At 46.7% G+C, this 25,185-nt stretch overlaps 1 protein-coding gene across 4 annotated transcripts in view; it reads left to right on the top strand.

Annotated features, from left to right (window-relative positions):
* Positions 1-3,037: 3,037 nt before the first annotated feature.
* TSHZ3 (teashirt zinc finger homeobox 3) overlaps positions 3,038-25,185 on the top strand; it is a 65,480-nt gene continuing 43,332 nt past the window's right edge. The window contains exons 1-2 of one of the 4 annotated variants that reach the window (XM_040571239.1): positions 3,038-5,041; positions 5,986-6,522. In XM_040571239.1, coding sequence (XP_040427173.1) covers positions 6,483-6,522 — 40 coding nt within the window. In that variant the 5' untranslated portion in view covers positions 3,038-5,041; positions 5,986-6,482. Of the gene's footprint in view, positions 5,042-5,396; positions 5,711-5,774; positions 6,523-25,185 lie in introns of those variants that run through there. The other 3 variants (XM_040571241.1, XM_040571242.1, XM_040571240.1) reach the window with 3 other exon arrangements.

Raw genomic sequence — 25,185 nt, 5'->3', positions numbered from 1 at the left:
CGGCTCCTCCCGCAGCCCGGCCGGGCCGGAGGCATTGCTCCGGGGCCTGCCCGCTGGGGCTGCCCCGGCTTTGGCTCCCCGGCCGCTCGCTCTCGGCGAGGGGAAGAGGCGGAGGGAGGCTGGGGGGCGGCTCAGAGCCTGCTGCGCCCGCGGTGCGGGCCGTCGGGGCGCTTCGAGCCCTTCTCCACAGCAGTCGCCGGGGCTTTACGAGCCAGCTACGTGTTTTTTTTTTTTTTTTTTTTTTTTTTTTTTTTTTTTTTTTTTTTTGTTGTTTTTTTGTTAAGTGCCCGTTGGCAGCGGGCCAGGCGGCGGCCTGCGGGCCCCGCACGTCCCCCGGCCGTGGGGAGGCGGCGCCGGGGCCGTCCCCGAGCCCCCCGGGCGGGCGCTGCCCAGGGCGGCCGGGGGCGTTCGCGTCGCCTCCCTGCGCTGTAACGCTCCAAGAGTGCCAGCGGCAGATAAAGGTCCGCTACTGGCAGGCGGATAAGGGGGTTTTCTTTTCTTTTTCCTTTTTCTTTTTTTTTTTTTTTTAAGGGAATCTTGCATATCTTAATGCAAGTAGTATATGCAAATCGCGTAAAAAAAAAATCCGTCTAGGAAATAAGTTTCTGCGGAAGGAAAGCAGGGTTTTGCTGGGAGTTGGGCTTTCTCAAGTCCTCGTGTGTTGGAGCTGTGCACAACAAAATCTTTATTGCGTTAAGTCACAGGCGGTCAGCGAAGGCACAGCTGCGTTAGCTGGGCAGTGAAAACTTTCAGGTGATGCAAGAAGAGGGGAATCCCTTCCTCTTCTCCTAGCTCCCTCAAATTCCTTTCATATGAGCCAGCTCTGAGGATCACTGCCAGTCTGGAGCTAGCAAAACTTTGTGTAGGTAAAATTAACTAACCCCTCTCTGCTGCCACAATGGCTTTTGTTGTCACATATGGTGGAGTTCCAGGATCTGTAACTGTTTTTCATAAAAGATTTTCCTACTGCCCAAGTGAACACATTACGCTACAGTAGCTCTGAATGGTATCGCTTATTTCCTTCAAAGCAGCGGCCGATTGTTTCTTCAGAGACCCTAAGTCCTTTCAAGGGGAGAGAAAAAAAAAAAAAAAGTGATAATTCAGGGGGACTGAGTCGCGGCGATAGATCTTATTTGAACGCGCAGCCTCTCCACAAAGTGCAGCCCCCGGGAGCGGGCGGGGCCGGAGCCGCGGCTCTCCCCGGGGCCGGGCCGGGAGCCGGGCCGAGCCGTGCCGGGAGCCGGTCTCGCCGCCCCGCTGTAACTCGTGAACTCGCCGGGGCGGCCGCAGGTTGCGCTCCCACCGCCGCGGAGCTGCCCCGGTGGCTCGGCAGAGCTCCGCTGCCGCGGGGAGGGACTCAGCGGGCACCGCCGGGCCGTACCGTGCCGTGCTGCCCCGCTCCGCTCCGCCCGGGGGCAGCGGCGGGCACCCGATCCGGGCCGCCCCGCTCCGGGAGTCCCCCGGCAGCGCCCCCGCGGCTGCCCCGACCCCGCCGCCTCCGGGCTGTCGGGGGGGCGGGGGTGCGTTTGGAGCCGGCAGGTTTTGGTACCCCCAGACGTGCGGGGGGCACCGGCAGCCCCCGGGGGAGTAGGATCGGCCCTTCCACGGTTACCTCCGGCTTAGCAGGGGCGCTTCTGCACGGCGGGGTGCTGGGCGTGCCTGCGCTGTCCGGTCTGGTTTATTTTTCCCCCCGTGCCCTCTCCGAAACGCCTGGTCCTGGTCGCAAGGACCCCGCTATCCCAGTTGCGATTTTCTGGGGCTCGTTATGTGTCAGAACTGTAAAAGTCTTCTGGACAATTTACAGACAAAACATCTGGTTCGTTAAAGCAAAGCTACTGGACTAAGACAAACAAACTTTGCTGCTGTGTAAATTCACTTACCCAAACAATTTACATTCAAGCAAAGATTTTAGCCCGGAGAAAAAAACTTTTATTCATTTGTACTCAGGAGGCTTGGGAATTCAGAGGCATTTTAAAATAATTTTGCTCTAATAAAGTTATGTAGATATTACAAAATGCCTTTGTTCTCCCCTCAGATAATTATTGCCGTTATAATGGTTATTGACAATACTTTGTGTTTCACAAAAGCCGAGTATCGTTTTCGGTCGCGGGCAGTTGTGTTTTTAAACAAACTTGTCAGAGGCGCATCCCTCCCGCCCGGCGCTAATGCAAGCCGCTGCTCCTTTGTTCCTCGCCAGCAGAAAGCGGAGCGCTCCCCGCCGCCTTCTCGCACCCCGACGGCGGGGGCTGCGGGGGCCGGCGTTCCCCAGGACGGGAGGCGACATGGCTGGGGGGCGGCACGGGACGGGGAGGGACCCTGTCTGCGGCCCGCGGTCACCGGGCGCCGCCTCGGTGGTGCAGCCGGTGCGTGCGGTGGGGGGCGGCGGGCAGGTGAGCCCCCCGGCGGCTCGGTGCGGCCGCAGGGCTGCCTTGCTCGGATGCGAAGACCCCGATTTGAGGCTCGCTTGGCGTCGGGGGGCTCCGAGGGGTGCCCCCGGAGCTGCCGCAGGGCCGCCCGCTCGCCCCGACGGCGCGCCGGGAGCTCGGCTTCGCTCTCCCTCGGTGGTGGCGGCCGGCACGGCGCCCGCAGGGTTCAGCCAGCTTCGTTTCGTGACCCCCGCGGGCCGCTGCTGTGCCTGCTCGTTGCCCCGGGCCCGCCGCGGCTTTTCCCGTGCGGGCAGGGAGCGGGCGGTGGGGGCGAGCAGCGACGCGGCACGCTCCGAGCCGGTGGGACGGTCACCGGGGTGGTGATCTGAGTGTGGGGCTGGTCGATAGCAGATACCTTGGGTTAAAAGTGCCGGGCAGGGCGAGCTTAGAGCTGAGCTTCGTGTGCTGAGTCTGTGCGGATGGAGTCTGGGCAGCCACCGATTTATGCGTTGTGTTTGTGAATGTTACACTTAATAGAATTACGGGTTCTGGCTCTCCGAAACAGACCGCGAGCCCCCAAAGAAGCTGATGCACGTGAAGAGGTCCGCAGTTCGTGCTGTAATCCATCTGATAGAAAGTTCAATAGATTTTTCTTCCTTAAAAAAAAAAAAAAAAAAAAAAAAAAAAAAAAAAAAGAGAGAGAGAGATTAAAAGAAGAAGAACGGGGGGAAATGGTTAGCGACCAAATCGTTCTACAACCTCCTGAGCGCTCTGGCCGTGCTGTGGCTGTGTCACTGCCGTGCACGTGTGGGTGCGTGTGCGCCTACAGCCGCTGCCCCTCTCACGCACACGCACACCCTGGCACCGAGATGGGAAAGTTCCTCCTAGGACCGCCGACGGAAAGTTTCGCTTTCCCCCCCTCGGCCCCTCCAGGCTCAAGCTGGGCGCCCCGCTCCCCGCCACCACCGGAGCCGGCGGCCCCCCCCGTTGAGGAGCCGGGTCGCTGCCCGTCCCCGGCGGGGCTACAGGGGGACAGCCCCTCTCCCACCGACGGGTGCTGCTGCTGGGGTCGCCCCCTGCTCGCCCCCCGCCCCGGCTGCGCTCCCGCCCCCTGGGCTCGACCCCGCCGATGGGGCCAAATCGGGGCCGGGGGGGTCCCGGGAGGGCTGGAGCCCAGACCCCCGCCGCTGCCGGCTGCCTGCCCGGAGCCCCCGGCACGGCGGTGGGCTTGCGGCGCGGGGGGCACGCAGCGTAACGCTGGGGAAGGAGGCGCGGATTTGGGGAGGGGGGAGTGGAAGGAGAAAAGTTCTTGCAACTCGCAACCCCCGCCCCCCTCCTTCTGAACCCCCTCCCCCGAATTAATGATCGGCCGCTGCGGCGTTCGCCTCGGGATGCTCTCGCAGAGGGAGAGAATTTGGGAACTGCGAGTCCTCGGGCAGGAGCAGCCCTCGCAGGGCTGAAACAAGCGAGCACCCAGCCCCAGCGCCAGTCCCGGTCCCGGTACTTGCTGGGACTTTGCCGGGGCTGTGGGGGCGCTTCCCCCGGCACCCCCCGAGCCCCGCAGCGGGGTGTCTCCGAGTTGTGTTCCAGCCTCCCCCCCTCCGCAGCCCGGAGCCACCCGCCGTGCCGAGCCGTGCTATGCCGTGCAGTGCCATGCCGTGTCGGCTCGGCCGGCAGCCGCTCCAGCCCCAAGTTCACGCGTTGCTCGATCGCCGGCTTCGGCTGCTGCGGATTTCCCCAGAGCAGCAGCGGCAGCACCGGGGCCGGGCGTCGCTGCCCCTGCCTCCGGCCGCGCTGCCGCCGGCGAGAAGCGCATCCTCACGGGCTGCGATAAATTATTTAGGCTTTCTGCTTCCTAATTTTTGACTTCGAGGGGGAGGAGGGAGAAAGGAAGAAGGAGTTGATCCTAATCGCAGCCCGGCCCTTTCTGCTCGCCGAGCCTGTCCAACACTTGTAAATACTTATGCGGCGGCCGGTCCCTGCTTGCCGGCAGGGCTGGGCAGCGCTGGCTGCTCGCAGCGCGCACCGCTCCGGGTCGCGCCCGGTGTGTTGTCGTCGCGCTGTGCCGCCGGGGTGACACTGACGGATGCGCCAATGGTGAGACGGACAGATGTTAGGGCGGATCCAGCGGCGGGCGCTGCCACGGCGGCGGAGCCCAGCCCGCAGCGGGCCCGAGGCGCCGCCGCCCGGTGCCGGAGCGGGTCCCGGTGCCGGTCCCGGGGCGAGCAGCACGCACGCACCCACAGCCGGGCGTTTTGGGGAGGGGGTAGCGGCTCCGGGTCGGCTAAAAAGCAGATCTGATCGCTTCCTCTGCGAGCAGACCCTGTAACTGTGAGGAGAAACCAGCGAGTATCAATGAGACGGAACTGAGCGAATTTGGCAGCAGAAGCGGCATCTGACAACTCACCATTTTCGCCTCTGCAAGAAACGTTTCGTTTTCCCCCAAGAGTAGCAATTTCCCGGGGACTTCAGGCGACTGCGATTTTTTTAATTTATTTTTTTAATCCTTTAGATCAGCTTAAAAAAAATCGGCTCGTAACAATAATAATTAAAAAAAAAAGCCAAACCTTCTCCACCCTTGACGCAAAGTGTTTGAATTTCCTGCAACTTGAAAAGGAAACGCGGGAGCGGCGGCTCTGCGATGCGAGGACGCAACAACATCTGCACTTAGTCAGGTACTGGACGCATCCCAAAGCTCGAGGAGCGGGGCCAGCCGAGGTTTTTTTGATCTTACCGTAAAAGTGAGATCATCCTTTTTTTATTATTATTATTATTCCTCCCCGTGAACTTTTTTTTTTTTTTTTTAAGAAAAAGACAAAAATACGGTTTGCTACTGTGTTTTTTTTTTTTTTTTTTCCCTTACCCCCCCCCCCCGATTTTCTCCCCCCTCCGGCCGGTACCGGGCGCCCCGTGCTGGGAGCGGGCGGCCTGGCGGGGGGCGGCGCGGCGGAGGGGGGCGGCCGGGACCCCCCTCCACCTCGGGGCCCTGCCCGGCCCGGCCCGGCCGCTCGGCTCCATCCCTCTTCGCCGCCCAGGGGTGCGCAATCAAACCCGCAGCGCATCGATCCCGAGCAACCGAGCGCGGCAGCGGCTCGCCGGTGAACTTGGACCAAAAAAAATAAAATAAAATAAAAAGAGGGAAAAAAACTAAAAAGCCCCAAAAAGAGAAGGGAGAGGAAGCGGTCTCCGAGGAAGAGCCGGGGGAGGGCGGGTGTCGCTGCCCGCTCAGCCGGCGGCTCGGCTCGGCACGGCGCAGCCCAGGCGGCGGAGGCGCGGCCGTCACCGGGCGGAGCGGGGCCGGCGGCACCCGGGGGCCGGCGGGGAGCGGGGCCGGCGCCAGCCAGGTGGGAGCCGCCGAGGGGCCGGGGCGGTCCCGCTGAGGGGAGCGGAGCGAGGGGGCGGCCGGAGGGGAAGAGGAAGGGGCTGCCCGGGAGCGCCGCGGGGCGCCCGGCGGGGCCTGGCCCCTCCTCGCCGGCGGGCAACTTCTGAGGGGAGCGGCGGGCGGGGGCGGGCTGAGGGGCGGGCAGGGGCCGGGGGGGTCTCCTCGCCGTGCCCGGGCGGCGGTGCCCGCGTGTGGGGTAGTGTGAGTGACACCGCCATCGTCTCGTTTCCCTTCAAGCTTCGCCTGTTGCCGCCGCCGCTTCCAGCGCCGGAGACAGCGAGTGGAGAGCGCAGGCTGGAGCCGCGCCGACTCCTGCCGAGAAATGCCCGTCTTTATGCCGTGATCTCCCAGCCCGGCCAGGCACCGGGGGCGTAGGGCGGGGTGGGGGGGACTGCGGGCTCTCCCCAGCCCTCCCGCCCGCGCACCTCTTCGGGGGGCTTCCCCTCCTCCTTCCTCCGGGGCGATTTGTCAAACTTCCCCTCTCTTCTGCCAGCAGCAGCAGCAGGGCTGTCCTCTTCTCTGTGCCGCCTCCTCCGCCGCCGCCGCCGCCTCCTCCTCCTCCACCTCCTCCTCCTCCTCCTCGGCATCGTGCATGCACGGCAACAAAAAATATATCCCCAACCCAGCCCTCGAGCCGAGACTGGAGCAGCTCAGCGGATCTCTGGGCTGAGGCAACTCTTCCCACCCCCGCGCCGAGGCAGCCCCCCCCCGCCGGCGGCCGCCGGAGCCCCGCGATGCCGAGGAGGAAGCAGCAGGCGCCCCGGCGCGCAGCAGGTACGGGAGCCGGCCCCGCTCCGCTCCGCTCCTCGCCTCCCTCGGTCTCCCCCACCGCCAGCCCTCCTCCTCGGCCGCGGGCCGGGAGAGTCGCTTCGCACCCTGCTGCACGCCTCGGGGCTGGCCGAGGAACTCTCGGGCCGCGGGGGGGGAGGCGGGGGGGTTACTGGGGTTGATTTTATTGGGGTTTGTCTTTACGGTTTTGCCTCCAGGGGTGGGGAGGGAAAGCCCTGTCCCTACTTTGGCATCCACTTCGGTTTAGCCCCAACTCCGGGTTGTGGGGGCAGCACTTTGTGGGGGCCGGACAGGTGTGCGAGCACATGCTGCGTGCATGGGGCCGGTGTGCTGGGGGGCGAGGACGCGAGTTCTGGGCATTTCCAGCCCACACTTTGGCACCTACTTTTGCTTCTCTCTCTCGTAGTCTTCGTTTTGCTCCATCCCCTGCTCTGACAGACAGATGATTTGTGATAGCCCGTGAAAATACTCCTTTTTTTTCTGTAAAAATAAGATAGGGTTTGTGTAAATACATGGCATGTTGTGAATCGAGTGGTAGGGACAAAGTGATCTGGAAGGTCCGCAGTGTGACTTGAAGATCCAGAACTGGCTCCGTTGTTCAACTTTTAGCCTTTCATCTCTTCCCCTTGTACTCCACTGGAGGTGTCTCTGCAGGACAGACAGACCCACCTAGCTGGTCACTTTCTTCAGCAATCTCTTCCGTTAATCCTGTTGATTTCTTATTTATGAGCACAGATGAGAAGCTGTGAAGGAAACCAAAGAAAAAAAAAAAAGAGGGGGGTCTGTGTATTGTCAAATGACTGGTAAATGTTTCTGATACTGCCTTTACAATTTCCTCCATTTTTTTTCCAGAAATACTTTTCGGGGCTTTGTCCTGATGAGTTTTTGTGCTTGTTTGTTTTGTTTTCCTCATGCCAGAAACGTCAACTCCCGTTAAACTTGGGGAGCATTTTCTGGAAAAGCCGAATCAAAAAGAAAACAGCGAAAAAACCCAACGCCAGATCCCACAAATTTTTACAGTAATCCTTAGATGGGGATACGCGGGCTGGAAAAGGTTTCCTTGGCCTGTTGCCATCCTTGATTTGATGGCTGATTGATCGCCTGTCATCTGGCTGCCTTTGATCTATTCATTCCCGATAAACATCAATAAATCACTTGCCATGGTAACACCGGGCTCGGTGACGTCACGCGTGGCCTGTCAACCCTCTGTCAGTGCCACTTATGGCTGGACGTGCCACCACAACGGCCACTCCAGGGGCACAGCGCTGCGGGGCGAGGGGCAGCACCTGCGGAGGCCGGGGCTGGGGCAGGGGACCAGGAGGTGACGGCCGTGCCCTGCCCTTGGTCTGCTCCCCGGGGCTGGCACAGGCGTCCCACGGGCTGCAGCAGTGCTGGCGGTGGTGCGGCCATGGTGGTGCGGTGGCAGCTCCGAACAGGTGGTCCTGCGACTCCGGGAAGTGGGCATGCAGAAATCCGGCAGCCAGGCTTGTGCCCTGCCTGACAAGTCCTCGGTGGTGTGGTTTGCATTGGGTAAACAGCAAGTGGTTCAGGGAGCCGTGTAAATCACTGTCCGCGTTTCCGTTCTTCTCTTCTCTGGCACACACATATTCATCTAGTACTTTTAAGGTAGGAAAGTGTACTTTTTAGCAGTCTGGTGCCCTGTACTAACAGTTAGAAAGTTTGTAAAGTTTGGGAGCACAGCAGTGATACAATCTAGCAAATAATATCATAGCTAAATGCTTCAAGACAATATTTTGGATTTCTTGACTGTGCCATCAAATGACGCGTCTCAACTTAATTAAAAAGGTGAACTTTTCGTAATACTTGGAAAACTCTCTTCTGTAACATTAATCTAGTTCTGCAAATTTTAGCTCTTCCAAGTATTTGACATGTTCTTCAAACAGCTCTGCTTTATGTTGGGCTTTCCGTAGGCTGGAAGAAAATGTTTCTGCACTAAACACACATTCTGAGGTATCTTTATTTCCTTCCCTTCTCTCTCTTCCACTCTCCGTCTCTCACTCCTTCCTCAAGTGAATCATCCGTGATGTGTGATCTATCTTTCATATTTAGCAGAAGTGTAATCTCTTTAAACTTTTAGCTTTTTGATAGCCGCATTAAACATTTAGTATTGTGTATAATTGCTTCCCCCTGAAACGCTGTTTTATTGGTCACATTGGAAATGATACTTTTTCTAATAGCAGTAAAAGCAAAAGCTGCTACTTTTATTATTATTATTATTATTATTATTATTATTATTATTATTATTATGTTTTTTAACACTTTAAAAACAGCTAAGAAATAACAAGTTAGTTAAGAAATATTCATTACAAAAACTTGACTGCAGGACTAATCGGAGATGGAAGAATGGTTTTGCTCTATCAAAATGACCCGTCAAAACAACTTTGTTTCATATTTGATTTAATTGTCTCTCTCCTGACAGGCACATTCATCAATAGCTTAATGGTCAATCAGAAGTTGGCAGAGTGAGTGCTTTCATTCTTTCCCATACACTAGCTTTGGCTTTACTTTATCAAAATGCCTCTGCCTAATGGATATGGGGGATGTAGAATGACTGAAGGGCTACTTATTTGAGAAGAGTGAAAAAACAAGAACATTTATGCTGTTGATAAGTGCATGAAGATAAATAAGTGAGCTGTACGAGGGGGTTTTATTTTAAGACAGAAGAAACTTACATTTTTTCCCCCTTCTTTTTGGCCTCAGAGCTGCGAGTTATAAGGTTCATGACTGCTTTTGTGGCATACTGAGAGTGATGACAAATTGATTGCTTGGTACTGAGAGAGAAAAAAAGGTGGTGGGGGGGGGGAGAATTAAAGATGTCTGCTGATTGGTAACTCAGGAAATCCAGTCCCCAGCAACCTTGAGAATACTCGAGAATTTTTTTTCTCCAAACTGAAAGGTCCGCTCAGCCATAAAAAAAGAAAAGTTGTTTTGCCAGCTTCATTAGTGTTCACCTAATTAGCTGTAAACCTGATGGATTCCTGACAGCTTTAATGATTGGAGATGACAAGCTCCACGCAGTGTCATCCAGCAGAATTAGGTTTGCAGCTAGTTTGATGTAATCAAGTTGATATTACACAGTCCTGGTTGCCTTTAGTTGTGCATTAACTCAATTTTCTGCTGCAGGTGACAAATGGGCTTTGGTACCTGGATAATCATGTCATAGGAATTAGGGCCCTTTTAATGGTCTGGAGTAGAATAACAACAACAAAGAACTCTCAGCAGCACAGAGCTTGCAGACATAGCAGACAGGTGCACAAATTCTTTATGTCTAGCCCAAGTGTTAACACCACACTGTAGAAGACTAAAGCTGTCTCTGAGAATCAAGAATCTGTAAAAATGGTAATTTCAGTTTGTTTGCTCTGAGGCTCAGGTGAATATCATAGATAGAGAAATTTGGGGGGGAAAGTCAGGGATCGCAGTTTTATTCCACACCTGATAAAGCGAGAAGGTGATCAGGACTGCTGCTCCAACGACTTGTGTCATTTAAGGCAGAAGGGAGAAAATATTTATTGGTTGGAGGCTACTGTCTAGGAAAGCTAAGATACTGTATTAATAGAGGCCAGTCTTGTTCATGCAAACAGTAATTATCCGTCCTTAAATTATAGCTTTCACTCACAGCTTTTTTAGAAAACTATCCATTTAAAAGATCAAGAAAATGTACTTCCTATCGACAGAAATGACTTAATGCATATTTAGTATAAAAATATATGAAAAAAATAAAGCTCTTTTGAAGAGGGATTGCAAACTAATGATTTTTTGGAAACTGATTTACTTTTTATATATATATACATATATATATTGAATAAAACGATTATACTTTTTTAGGCCCTGATAATGACACAGAATTTTCAATCCTCTGGAAAAACAAACTTTTTTTTTTTTAAATATACATTATTATTTAAACCGTAAAGATGTATGCATACTTTTTAAGCTCCTCACAACTTCTGTGCTCATGCTTGAAAGATGCACATGGGCAATGTGACTACTGACATACATGCAATTGACTTTTCAGGGATGCGCGGCACTTGCACTTCTCACGGACTTCAGTGCTCTTTATAGTTTATCTGTGCCTCCAAAATGAGGCCGGGAGTGCACTCCAGAAATTCAGCTGCAGGCTGGCATGAAGCTTGTGCAGTCAGATTTCCAGGCAGCAGTGGGTTCAGGAAGTTGAATGCTTTAATTTATGGGAATTGCTTGCAACTGCATACATACCCCAAAAGTAAATGTAGCAATAAAGTAGACTACCTATGAAGGTACTTGCAGTGTCAGCCCATGGTGCGTTATTTGCCTCCAAACCTGCCACATATTTTTCTGTTGGACGGAGATTCTTCCTAGCAGCAAGCTGACAAAATGATTAGTTATGGCTGTCCTCTGCCTTTTTTTTTTTTTCCAACAAAGTGTGAGGAACAATGCAAAAAAAAAAAAAAAAAAGAAAAGAAAAAGGGGCATAAATATAAAAAGGCCTGATGGATTCTGCTGAATATCTCTCTGGAAAACAGAATTTTCCAGAATCAGCTGCCATTTCTCCCATTAGCTTGACAGCTGTCAATTAGGGCTTCAGTGCTCTCCTGGGCCACAGTTTATTGCGTGCGGTTGATGTTGTCATTTTGTTCTCAGTTTTGCCTTGAGCACTATCATGAGCAGGAGTGAAATAGTCAATAACTGATGTATCAGCAGTTATTTCTTAAATTGGCTTACAAGTCTGCATTTTTCCTCTTTTTACTAAAGATTGTTTTGTAAAGTGATTAGAATGAATTGTGACTGCTGCAGGGTTATGGGAAATGCAGTGAAGCTAGGGTGAGTTAGCAGGATTAGAGTGGTTCCTTTTTTGTCAGTGCTGTTTCCAGGATTAGTGGAAACTATAGAGAAAAGATCACCTTCAGGCTGGAGCGTGTGGTAAATTTTTGAATGTGCTCTGTGCACACTTACGTGTAAATACATGGTTGCAGATCGTGAATGAGAAGAAATGATTTGCCAGAATGTAAAGTAACCTTACACATTATCTTTCTGAGTAAACCTTGTAACTACCAGTTTTATGGTATGATAATCCGTATTTTAATCCAGTGTCATGACTGTTTCCTGGCAAATCCAGATATCGATTGTCAGATTTTAATAAAGCCCTATTTACAAGGTACTGCTAGCAGATCAAGCATTAAGATGCCTAAAGTGTTGCATTGTCAAGTAAGCGTGTATATATATGTGGGGTTATGATACAGTACTGAAAATAACAGAGTTCCAGAGCGATCGTGGGTTATTTTATCTCTGAAATACTTCAGCATCATTTACTAAACAATCTACTTCAGGTGTTTGAGCCTGTTTTTTTTTTTTCCTTCTTTCTCTGTTTTTTTTTTTTTTTTTTTTTTTTTAATTTGGTTATGCCTAAATTGTGGTTTATCAGCCTTAAGTTAAAAATGAAAGGTGAATACAATATATTGTATTTGGTAACAATGATATGGACTGGTACATCCAGACAGATAATATGCAGTTGTAATTAGACGGAATAGACAGGCATTCATTTTTAAATTCTTTGACACATGCATAAAATAGTCATATAATAAGATAAGATGACAATTTTATGTTAGGTTGATAAAGTGTCCCGATACATGCATTTAAATGTCTGTAAGCCTTTTTTTATCCAGACAGATTAATTCTAGTTTCCAGCATTTGCAGTTAGACATTAAATAATTTTAAAAATCCTGCTAAACAATGGATGTGTTGCATTTTTTTTGGTGTCATTACCTAAAGCAGGAGGATTGAAAAAAATTATTCCATTGATTTTTCTTGATTTCAACATTTAAAAAAATGCATAAAAATTGGCTCAAAGGATTTAAAGCGCAGTCCATGAGAGGCTGTATTGTAGTTTTCTTAAGTATAATAATGCAGAATAGAACATTGTAAGAGCTTGAAATTGTTTGTTACCATTTCCTTAAAAAGAATTGTAAGATTTCAAGTAGGTAGAGCTTAATTTCAGAGACTGCAAGATTTAATTCTACCAAATTTCCCTGTTCTTGCTCCTAAAAGATATTTTGGTCACCTCAATAAGAGAAAGAATCTGCAGAATTTATACACTTCTCGGTGCAAGCATCAACTTCAAGGTATTTTTCAGAAAATGTTCAAAGGTTTTTTCCCCAGGGGTAGAGGGAGAGTGGGGAAGGAGTTACCAGAAGACCACAGCACGTCTGAAAGCTCTTTGCCAGTTCTATTACCTGGCTTGCTTGGACAGTAGAGTTGCGACTCCTCAAAAATAATCGAAGTTGGACTTAATTATAAATTATTAATTAATGCTGTCAGGACACATGTTATTAATTACGACTCTCTCTTCTTCATTCTGAACAGCTGTTGGGAATCGCTAAGTTCACTGTATTTGTTGGTGTGGGAGTACACCCCAGGAAGAGCTCTCCATCCCCAGCGAGCGTTGCCGCTCACCTCCCGTTCCTTTCACTCTGGGGGTTGTTTGTAAGCAGCTAGGCTCAACTTGGCCTTGGTTGGAACGGGTAGAAGTTGAGAGGTGATTAAGTGTCCTCGCAATTAGTTAACATTTTGGGGGGGGTGGCTTTTACGTCCTGTTTTAGCAAGGCTGTAGGGCGGTAGAGAGGTCAAAGGGGCTGACCAAGCCATGGTGAGTGGGAGGCGAGGGGCGCGCTTGGGCCCTCCTGCCAGGCTCCTGCCGAACTTGGCACATTAGCATAGGGGAAAAAGCTGTTTTATTATTCGTTTGGAATGACTCAAATTCATTTACTTTTGATATTTCCATCATTAAATTGAGCCCTCTGTTTCAGTTTCTTATGTGTTCTTTGCAGAATGCATGTTGCATAAAATAGGCAATTTTTAATGAACAATTTAATGTAAATGGGTTCTGAATTTAAATTAATATTAATGAAGCTTTGAGTGAATTTATTTTGCATATGTAACGGCTTGTAACTCTTTCACCCATACACTCTTGTCTTTACGTACTAACACACTGGTTAGGTGAATTGGCTAGTTTTCCATGTTTTGTGATTAAAAAACTTTAATGGATTTTACATGGATATTTGTGCTAGTGCAGCTTTATGCAGGTTAGCATCTCTATTAAAAAGTACTTGCCTTTATATTCAGATTTCTGTAGTCCCCATTTTAAACATGTTACCCTACTATATATTTTTTTCTACTTCGGTTTCTCCTTTAAGCTCAGAGAAAAATTTATTCCAACAACAGTCACTACAGTCAAGATGTTTTCTTTCTTTGGCTTACCTCTAATGCATTATGTATTTAGGAATGATGGGATGTTCTATAATTAATTCTGTTAGATGTAATTGCTATAATCACTTTGATGCTACACATAATAAAAGTAATATGGTAAGCATATGAAAAAATGTAAACACCTTATTGTAACACTTCATGTAAAAATCTTTTAAAAATCTTGTTTAGAGCGGAACCTCTGCTTCCGTATTTTGTCAGAGGTAACATTTTCTTTAAAGTGCATCGCTTAGTAAATGAATGAATTGGAGATATTGAAAAGAGTCCGACTGGCAGATTGTCTTATACGTGTGTGTTTCTGACTCTGTACTCCGTTAAAGATGTAGTTCATTAAGAAACCAATCTTCAGCGTTGCTACAAGTGACATGTAAATATCACCGTATATCTTGTGAAATAAGAGATGAATTTGTGCATTGTATTAAAATCCACTACGTAGTAAATAACGTGAAAGTGGAGTTGTACAACTGAAAGCTTCTTCATGGTGCAAAATTACAGGAAATATAAAATGTATGAAGGGTAGCATGTAACTAGAGAGGGAGTTTTTCAGGCGTCGTCCCAAGTGGGGAAAAAGACTGTAGAAGGTGATTCTCCCCCCCGCCCCCTTTTTTTTTCCTAGCAAGTAACTTTGAGTTATTGTTTGCAAACACAATTTTTGATGGGGAGGAAATGAAAAAAATCTGTGCAATGGGTTAAGCTGTGTAGTTGATATCCCTGATTCTGAAACAAAAAATGCTAATGTGGCCATAGTTCTTAATTAGTTGCACACCATACTTAATGCCGCAAAGGTCACTTGGTTTTATGATCCAGCTTCGTCTATGAATTTGTATGTTTCCCCCAAAATTTATATGTTACTCTTCTATATTTTCTAAGCAATTGAGTGTGCAAATCATGGTTAAAATGCAAACTGGAAAGAAAATGAGAACAATCTGTTTAGTGTGGACAAAGGAGAGATTTTTTTTTCCTTTTTTTTTTTTTTACTAGTGTTATTTTCAAATAATGCATAGTCCTAGCATGGAGAGCAGAAATATTACGTTTAACTTCTGTAAGCTGAACAAACAAACCCCAACCAACCTCACTGTGGACTGTTCTAGGGAAGAACAGAACAGGGTGCTGTTTTTGAGTATCTCTGGAACTGGGCTCGGTGCCTGAAGTCCTTTTCCTGCTAGGTCAAGCCTGTTGCTGGAGGGCCAGATCTCAGCAGGGGCCTCCTGGAGGCTTGGCGAGGCTGTTCAAGACTGGCAGCCATCAGTCATCCATCTGTGACACAGAGTCTGTTTTTGATGGCAGGGATGATAAAAGGCCTGGGAACTGTATAGGCCCTTGTAATCAGGGCCAGTGCTGACATCCTTCTCAACTTTGACAGCTTCTTCCTTTTCTCTCTTCACCGCCAAGACTGTCTCAACTGTTTTTTTTTTTTCTCTCTCTCTTGTTTCATGTACTTGATCAGTCTCAGATGCTGGGAATTATTTTTTTCTGAAGGGAGGGGGAGTGTTTCTTTTGGTTTGTGGGTTGGGCAGGTGTGAGAGGAAGTCTGTTTTTTTTTTTTTTTGTACTGTAGGCCTGTTGCTAATTAATGTTCCTCCATAAGATTCTGTCGGAGTTGAGTAATGTTTTTGATCTTTATGCCTGATAACTGCATACTTAATGAGATTTCAAAGCTGTGAGTGCAGCTCCCTACAATTATTGACAGATGCCTTTTCTTTGCCATTGGGTTCAGCTTCATAAATCCTCCTGCAGTAATGAGGTTCAGAAGTGCCACCCTGCCAGTGAGCTAATGAAAGAGGGGGGGAGGGAGGGAACAGCTCATGCCTGCCTGACACATTTTTTTCCTTTAAAATTTACTATGCAGATGTCAAGCTGTGGGACGATTACTTCAAACATGCTAATTTTTATCTTGCTTTTGTGTCAAGCCTGCATGCCATTCCCCCCCCCCCAATAATAAATAAAAATAGAAACCTCAACCTATTTAAATTTTATCAGGGATCATAACTATTGGAGACTTTGATATACGTGTGTTCTTTTCCCGTTTCCAGTCAGTGGAGCAGTTTTTTTGAAATCCGAAGGGCAGAGAGAGGATTAAAAAAAAAAGGGGGGGGGAGGGGGGGGGGAAACAAAAGCAAAAAAGCCCAAACCCCAAGCTCCATTGGCCGCCCGCCGGCCTGCCCTAGCCATGCACTCGAAGCAGCGCAGATTTCATTTTAGAGTTCTGAAACTAAATCCTGGCGGAGAATAGCCACACCATGCCAAACAGTCGATTTCCTTTTCAGCAGAGCCATCCATCACGGACCCACCCTTCCCTCCCGACAGAATGACATGTGTCATTTATCACGCAGGCCCCGCCAGGCAGCGCGGGCGGCAGTGTGGGGGCAACACGGGGCTGTGGGGGCCGGGGGCTGCCGGAGTGACCACGGAGATAGTGTTCCCCCGTCTTAGTGCTGCGTTGTGCCGCTTGGCCCCCCAAGGAGCTTTCCCTCCTGTCTTCCCTCTCTCCCTCTCTCTCTCTTTTTTTTTTTTTTAATTTTTTTTTTTTTAATTTTTTTTTTTTTTAAGTTTGGCAGTTGGGAAAAACTGGCTGACACGTATCATTCAAGCAGCACCAGCTTGCTGGGGGTTGTGTAAATGAATCTGGGAGCTCTTGGTTTCACATGATTCAAACGTGCATTATTGAAGATGGATGTTCCTTAAAAAAAGATTGATGATGGATATCAGGCTTATAGTGCCATTTATCATTTTGAATATTATTTAGACTTGCCGTGTAAAGCTGTAACTTGAGAGTTGGATGAGCTGGGACAGAATGGAGGCCTTGACGTGCATGCTTTGATTGATGGCTTTGCTTTCTCATTGTTTGTTACCAGATACGAGCCAGTCATTACAGGAGTGCCTTACAATTGTTTTAGGGGCTGGATTTCTGTGTGTGCATGTGCGTATGTTTGTATAACAGAGAGACAGACAGGCAGAGACAGAGTTAAGTTTTTAGCGAGAGCATTTCAATAATTGTAAAGAATGTAGACGAAGCTATGGCCTGTGCAAGGATACCGGCAGTCTTTGCATGAATACAGCTACATGCCGTACATAACACTAAAACATAAGCTGGAGTGCGGCTGTTCCAGCATAGCATTGTCAGACATCATCAGCTCCAGCATAAAAATATGCTGTAAAAATGTGCTTGTGAACAGATTAACACAATCCAGCTTCCTTTTGCTAATAGGCTGTGTTTTGGTCCCATAATAGCAAAGAAAACAAAGTTCTGGAAGATAATCATTTTAGCGTTTACATTTTTCTTTTCTATCCACCCTCTTCACCCAAGGCTGCAGATCTTTGGATCTTGGTGTTTAGTGCCAGGTGTCCAGAAGGCTCCTGGAGGCGGATAGCCTGTCCACACAAACAGCTTCCCTTTCTGAAGCGCCTCTGCTGGAGCCAGGACACCCCCACCTGCTGGAAGAATTAAGGAAGCAGCTTTATATTGGCAATTAGGTCTTAACCTGAAAGTGCAGGCAGCGGTTATCCTGAGATGGACACTCCAGCAACAGAGCGGCGTCAACCACAGGTAGTGCCAGAACTCGGAGCGGTGAGGTATTCGTGCACAAACGTCCCCAGACAAACATCACGTGCAGCCCCCTTAAACTCGTTCCGAGTTGACAAACTATTGCATGTTTCTTGCCTGGCATGTTGTACAAAAATCAAATAAACGGGAGTAGGAGTTAAAATTAGGCTAGAGTAGCTTTTTGTTGAATCAGTCTTGAACTTGCACAGGTAGATGGCATTTTTGAAACGCTGCTTGTCATGTGAACTTTTTCTTTGATTGCAAGATGCCTGCCTACCAAGAGGGAATTACAGCAACATTTAATAAACATCACACTGTATTTAGGTTGTAACATGTTTCACAGAGCCATCAGTGACTTTATACAAGTTTTATAGAAATGAATTTTTCAGAAGTCTGGCGTTTGTTATTCCTTCTACAAACTCAGTTCAGCTTGCTTTTGGTACACTGTGCCAGTTGCCGAAAGGAAGATGAATTCAAGTTTATGCACTTCATTCAAGTCCAGCATCATGAGAAAGCCCTGTAAAAACATAATATTTTCTATAAAGCCTTCAATGGTAGAAGGTAAAACTTTGATCTCCTACCACTGCACTTGTGTAACACAGTAGGTAATTGAAGTACAAGTGCCAATTTGCTGGAACAATTGTAAACACACCTTGATACAAATGGCATCGTTGCATTCTCACTGATTAGAAAACTTTGCTATTAATAGACACAAAGTCCATTTCAGGTGTAATTGGTAAGGAGCTGAGTGCACTCATGGGAAGAAACCTTGTTTTGTTTTTTGTTCGCTTTTATTCTTATCCCTTTTTTCAGTTTTATAGCCAGAGACATGATTTATTGCAGCCATCCATCTTTGGGGCTCATCCATCACATCCTGGTTGCTAGGCAATCATGGCAGCAGCTGTTTGCTTTGAATCAGACAGAAAAGTTGTCAATCATCAAAGGCAGGTGAATAGCATTAGAAACACGCTATTGTCAGACGGAATAATTAATCAAAGAGAGAAAAGATAATTAAAAAGATATGACCCTTGCAAGTACTTGCTCTGGGTTGCCTGGAAAAAAGAAAAACTGCCTGGTCTTTTCTAGACACTTAAGCAGCTGAGGGCTGATAAAATATGCACTCTGCAGTGCATAGTTTTTAATTAATTGAAAAAGGTTCAACATTCAAAGACGATGCTGGAGAAAAGTCTGATTATGAGCAGAAGTAATATTTATTGTTTGTGTGAAAGGCTTGACATGGAGTTCTAACTTTCTGTCACAAATCTCCTGCATGCTTGCACTAAGCCTCTTTCAGCATTGCTATCTCGCTGGCAGTTACTGGAGTGTGTGCTTAGTCCGTCCAAGGAAGGGTCCTACGCCTTTCAGCCAGCCTTTTCATTCTGGGCCACCTTTTCAGGGTATTGTCTCATTTGCCATCCTGTGCAGCAGCTATTGGAGTTGCACAAGCTCTGCCATCAGGAAGGCAGGCAAAGCTCGGCAAGCCCGCACTATTGCTCTTCGTTCGGTACGGGAAAGATGTTGAGGCAGTAATGATCTCGTTTCCAATCAGTGCATGGAGTAGCAGGCTCTGTGAGCTGGTTCCTCAACCCAATTTTCCAGCAATCCTATTATTTTTAGCTGGAATGATCAAAAGGACGCTGTGAAGCCTAATTTCCAACTCCTTGGAGTTGGGATTACCTGGCAGTAGTTTCAGCACAGGCTACGTAGGAATGTGCTTCTGGTGGAGTGATCACTGACCTGGTGCCTGCAAGACAGCTGGATAGAGCTCATACTGCCACTGTCCACAGGGGTACTGGTCGGAACGCTATAGTAGACGAAAAGCTGGATGTCTGAAGCCGTAACACTACACACCGTCATTATGAGAACGGAGTTTCGTATTTTTGGTTGTTGGGCGAAGCTCTTACGTAGACCAAGAAAAAATACTTTGGCATCTGTGCGTGTTCAGAAGCTAAGATGTCTGTGGACGTACTGATCATACTAGAACATAAGTATCATGATTGCATTAATTGAGTTTTTGTTTAGAGTATTTTGTAAACAGTAAAACAGAGGTGAAACAGTGAAACACTTTCCTTCTTTTTTATTGTTTCATTTTTGACTTCATACTTGTTTTACCCTGACTTACAGGAGTGGACAAGGAAACTTCAAGTTTGTGAAGCCAGGAGAACAAAAATACTATTTTCAGTGTTAAAACCAAATAACGGTGTTGATCATCAGTACGATTTGCAATATATGCTGTGAATTATTGGGAATTAAAAACAGCTGAATGAAAATCTCGTGCACCATTATTGCACATCCCATCTCTTTCACACTGGATAATTCCTTGGATTATTCTTTGCTTAATTCCGTGCAGCAGTGTGTCAAAAGCAGCTCCTCTGCTAATTGTGTGTAGCCTACATAACATTTTCTGCTCTCACACCCTATTTCACTTGTAATCTTTCCAGTATTTACTTAGAGAAGGAGAGAACACAGCTAAGAAGGAGACAGGGTACCATCTGAGAGCTGGGTGTGACACATCTGCTGCGTAGAGCTATACGGTTTCAGTGCTGGTAGGAGGAAGCTAAGGCTGAAGTTAACTTGGATGATTGAAGAAATCTGTAGCTTCAATTAACATTTCGTATTAGTGAAGTCTCTGAGCAAATGTTCACCAAAGTTTGTGTGAGAAATACTAAAATCTCTCTGGAAGCACAGCAGTATGTATTAGCATTATTATTATTATATAGTATAATATATTATATATATTCCTACATATGCTAATATATATATATTAGGAATATTATATACTATATATTATATATATATATATAAGGAATATCCTACATACGTTGTGTGAACAAAATCAGCATGAAACATGGCTAATGGCACAGCACTTCTATGTAAAGTTAGGATGTTGTCCAGAGTTGTAGGCAAGTGAATTTTTAATTGGGGTAACTTATTTTTTTCTTCCATAAGTAACAATAATTCAGTATGACATATTATTGGCGTTTTCTGTCATAGGTGTGTAGGCCCTCTGCCTGTACAGGGCAAACAGGCAGATGTTTGTGTGTGGGCATGCCGAGCCTTCTCCAGTGTGTCCTTGTGTATTATATAAATGAGGGATAGTCCTGCCTGCATGTAAGGTAACATACTAAGGACTACAGAACTCTTTTCTTCTTTGCTGTGAAACTGATTCTTCTCCTTTTGCATATCTCAACACCTTTGTTGCCTTTTCTAGTACTTGCTGTGTTTCAGATCTGCTGATCACAGTTTTATTTACTGGTAGGGGAACTGTGGCAGTAGTTCCCTCCTGGAGGGATATATAGTGCTAACATCAATTGTGTTGGATAAAAGACACAGGGATAGATGTCTGCGTGTTGTAATATAGGCAGCTATTGTTTAGTCCGACAGTGGTTTTCTAGCAAAATATAGACAAAAGTTTCTCATGACAGTGTTTCCCTCTGCTCATCAAATTTAGGTGATTTTTTCCTAGTATGTACTTTTCCATGTATGTTCTCAAGAGGAAATGGAATAGCTATTCCCCATTCTCAATATTTATCGATTTGCAGGTAAAAGAGGTTGGACTCTATGAAAGGATTTTTCTGTCCTAGCCCCTTCTTCATCCTTCCCCAAATGCAGGTTTCTTTTGCATTTCTATAAAAGAAACTGCTTGGGAAGTTGAAATACCTTGGTACTGAGTGTGCCAAAGCTAAATTGCTTTTTTGTTCATATGAAGTGAAAAATGGACAGAGTCTGTCAAACATTAGAACTATAACAGATAGTAAACTGTTCTGCTTTAACTGGTGGAAGAATGTGCAAAGGGAGTTTAAAATAAACAGTCAAACAATAATCAAGCATTTGCCAGTGTTTAGCTCACTGTGTTAAGCAGAATGCAGTATCTCAATAGGAACCACTGAGTTGCGTGATATTTGTATACTGAGGAAAAATATGCTGAGGAAATACAGATAACATGGTTGGCTGAGCTGTGTCCTATGCTCAGCTGCACCGAATACACGTATAATGCGTCCCCGTTCCCCAGTACACACACATGGATATACCAGGCTCTTCCAGTTGAGCTCTCTGGCTCTACTTGTCACTGCTACCTGTCTTACTGTAAGAGGTCCAGAGTACTTCTCACTGTCTTTAGAGAGTATTGTGTCCTTAAGGGATTGAGAATATGTGTTTACTTCTGAAGATTTTTGATACGAGATACTTTTTATTCCACATTTTTAAGGTTAGTTGCCCTTTTTATTCCTTTCAGTGTAGCTTGCTTGCTGTTCCATCTTTTATATGCACAGTGACTTTAGGGTTTTGGGCCTACAAGCTTGTGCAGTGATACAGAAATATTTCTTATCTTCAGTTTTCAGTTTGTCAGCAGCATACGAAAAGTCTTCTGCAAGCTTGGAAGATGTCCTGGTGTTCTCTAAGCGAACATCCTTTAGTGTCTGAGCCACGTTGCAGTGAAATGTATGAAATATATTTGTATGTACTTATATGATGTAAAGTATGAAAAGTATCTTGTTTTGTTTAGCATGTTCTCTAGGATACCTCTCCAGGAATGATGGGTAAAAGATAATGGTCGTACCGTCATAGGTGCAAGATGACTAACTCATGTCACTTGATAATCCAGGAGTGGAGCCAGATGGCCTTGAAAGTACAGAATAATCAGATGCAAGTCATCAGGCAGTGTGCTACTTTTGCTCTAATGTCTGGGGTAATTGGGTAGAAAGGAGCTGGAGTTCAGGAGAAGGCAGAGGGAAGGGCTAACGCCATCGAGAAGAAAATAGACTGATAGGTGGACATCTGAGCTACTGTAGGGTCTCCAAAATAGAAATATCTGAATTCATATGTTACTCTCATTCATTTGTATGCTGTGGTGTTGTTTTAGATTAAGACATGCTTTGCCTTGTATTTATCCCAAAATTCACCCTGCAATTTCTGTATTAATTAGTTAGATTATTTGGGCATAATAGTACAATTCTGGTAACTGCCATAATTTAATGAGTAAAATGGAGAGAATGTAAGCTAGGTGGATTAACTGGGTCTGACTTGTTGCAAATTTTATTGGAGGAATATTTGAAAATTAGAAGGTAGAACTTGAAACAGCAAAGACAGTGTGAGAGTGTTTTTTATATGCGGAAATGTATCATTTACCCAGGATACCTTGTCTTCCTTTGTTTTTGCTCTGGGCCTGCAATAAAATGCTTCCTATCTATATTAGTTAGCAAATACTCTGATGTAATGTATGAGAATAGTGGTGCATTATTTCTTTATGCTTATATGTTTTCTGTATAAAATAGTCTAGCAGTAGTGAAATCGTGCTATGTGATTTAGTTTCATTTTGAGATGGTTAGCTGAATAAGCAGTTGGTCAAGCAAGCAGTAAGCTGAATGAAGGAAAAAGAAATAAAATTTTACAGCACATTCTTGTTGTAGGAGCGTGCAACACAAAATTGTGTGACTCAAATGCTCAATCTGGTCTTCATGATTAAGCAGTAAACAAATTACAAAACAAAGTTATCGTCCTTTTGAAACTCGTGCTCAGTCGTTGTGAAAAAGCTAAGTATTTAACATTTCTCAAAGGAAAGCGTCTTTTGTTAGATGACATTCACTGGTAGTGGTTTTTAGTTAACAAAACTATTTGTTTGCATTAGGGTAAAATTAAGAACTTTTTTTTGTAGGCACTAGAGAAATTTTGTAAAGTTAATTTCCTAAATGTTGATAAAAGGAAACAAAATACTTAAAATTCATGATAAAATAACTAGTATGCTTTGTAGCAAGAATTGAAAGAATATATGTGGATTGTGCTATCAGCTTTATGCAAAACAAGAGTTCAGTTACGTTGCTGAAGTGGGTTGCTGTAGAAGGGTGTTTGTTGCGTGTTTGTATCATGCCTGACACAATGGATTTGTAATCTGTGAGACAGCCTTCCCAGAAGCAGTAGTACAAACTTGTCATAATATTGGCTCTCTGGCATCTCCCACACTTTGCTGCTTATATCCAGGAGAGATGTCCCCTATGCGTTTTTTGGGGGGGTTGAAGACTGTAAGTAGGTAATGATTGAGGTCTGTCAGATCACTGATGAGCTCCATACTTTCCAGGCAAGACCTCCCCCAAAGCTTTAAAATGGCAATCTCTTATCCTAAAAAATTTGCCTTGTTACAATTGGGATCTTGGATAGAATCGATGTGGGAAACAACCCACTGAGAAAGGAGGTGTTAGGGTCTTCCTGGAGCCTGCAGCAGTTGTTGCCTGGCCTGTAAGGCGCCGAGAGCCAGGCGCAGTCGGTCTCTTACAGCACGCTGAGGTGGCTTTGTGGTCCCCTGGCCCTACAATGCCCTCGGCCGGCCGGGCTGGTGCGTGGCCCTCCTGCTGCATGCACCTCGGCAGGGGAAAAGCTTCCTGCTGGCTCTCACAGGCCTCAGTGTGGTGGGCCATGCCCAGCATGCTAAGAACTTGCTTAGCTGAACCAAACTCCTGTCGCAACTTAGGTACAACAGCTTTACATCAGCTGTTATGAGTAGGTCAAGCAGGCTAGGAGTAGTGAAAGTGAATTTAAATGGTATAGGCTGGAGAGGTCTGAGCTCCCTTCCTGGGCCTGCTTCTATCCCAAGGAAGTGTGGAGCCTGGAAGGAGCTGCAAGGAGGCCGTCCGTCCCTGAGCCTGTCCAGCTGACCAGCCATGCCCTTCCTGGCAGGCCTTTGTGGACAGCCAGGAGCTTCCGGGGCAGTGTCGCCACGTGCCCTTGCACCTGTTGGATGTCAGCCTGGGTGGCAGAGTTCCCTGTGGGTTATTTTACTTCCAGCTATTCAGAGTTGTTGGTTGCCTGAAGCCAATGGAGTGGCCTGTACTGCTAGGGACTGTCCTTAGGAGTAAGCTGGGGCCCGACACTTCCACTCTTCGCTCCTGTTGAGACCCAATCCAAAACCTGTTGAACTCAAACACGATTCTTTTACTGACTGTGACTGCAGAGGGCTGTCACCGATACCTGTGGTATCAGAGTACAGAACAGAGCTTGCCCTGCGTTACCCAGTAACGTCATGCTACGCTTCTGCTTGTTGTTGGTGTAATGTAGATACATACAGACTCTAGTAGACCCTTCTTGGTTGGATTTTTCAAAAAGCATCTTTTCAAGTAATACACTCTTTTTTTTTTTCTTTCATGTTTAAGTGCTTAAGAACTTTTAAGGATTTGGGAGTAGGTGCTAAACGGTTGTTTTTCTTAAGAGGGATGTTATCCTAATGACTTAAACTGGAATGAACGTTTTGTTTGATAGTATTCAGTCAGGTGGAATATTCTGTTCTGTTTCAGAATAATTAGACAATTGTTAATTATGCCAAGAAAGTTTTATTATTATTAATAATAGTTTTAAATTATAAATAGAAAATACTATCACAGTCAAGGGTCTGTATTGATAGGTAACAGCATTGTGTATATTTGACCATCGATTCTATTCTAAAAACGGACTCTTTATCCTTACAATTGTAGTACAAAATTACACCTTGTTATGGATAATGTCATGTCTCCCTAAAAATGTGATCTTGATTCTCATCCCATGATGATACTTTATTCAGTAAATCAAAATCTTCCTCAACAGTTAGCAACCAACTTATTTAATGGTTATTTCTGAAATGTTGATACAAGGAATTTAGCAGTTAACAGTGTTTATACATTCCAGAAGCATTAACAGGTTAGGTTATACTGGAATCCAGTAAATATCCATGAAACGTGCGGGAGAACTGTACGCTATGCTGTATCTCAGCAATCGGCTGCCAGACATCTCATGAAATACCAAGTGTAATAATAAAGTTTATAATGATTATATTGTAAGGAGGCACACATTGTCCATTATCACTGAAAACTGAAGGAGCGAGG

The sequence above is a fragment of the Cygnus olor genome, chromosome 12, assembly GCF_009769625.2.
Source record: "Cygnus olor isolate bCygOlo1 chromosome 12, bCygOlo1.pri.v2, whole genome shotgun sequence".
Classification (NCBI taxonomy): Eukaryota; Metazoa; Chordata; class Aves; order Anseriformes; family Anatidae; genus Cygnus; species Cygnus olor.
This window is presented reverse-complemented; position numbering and strand designations above follow the sequence as displayed.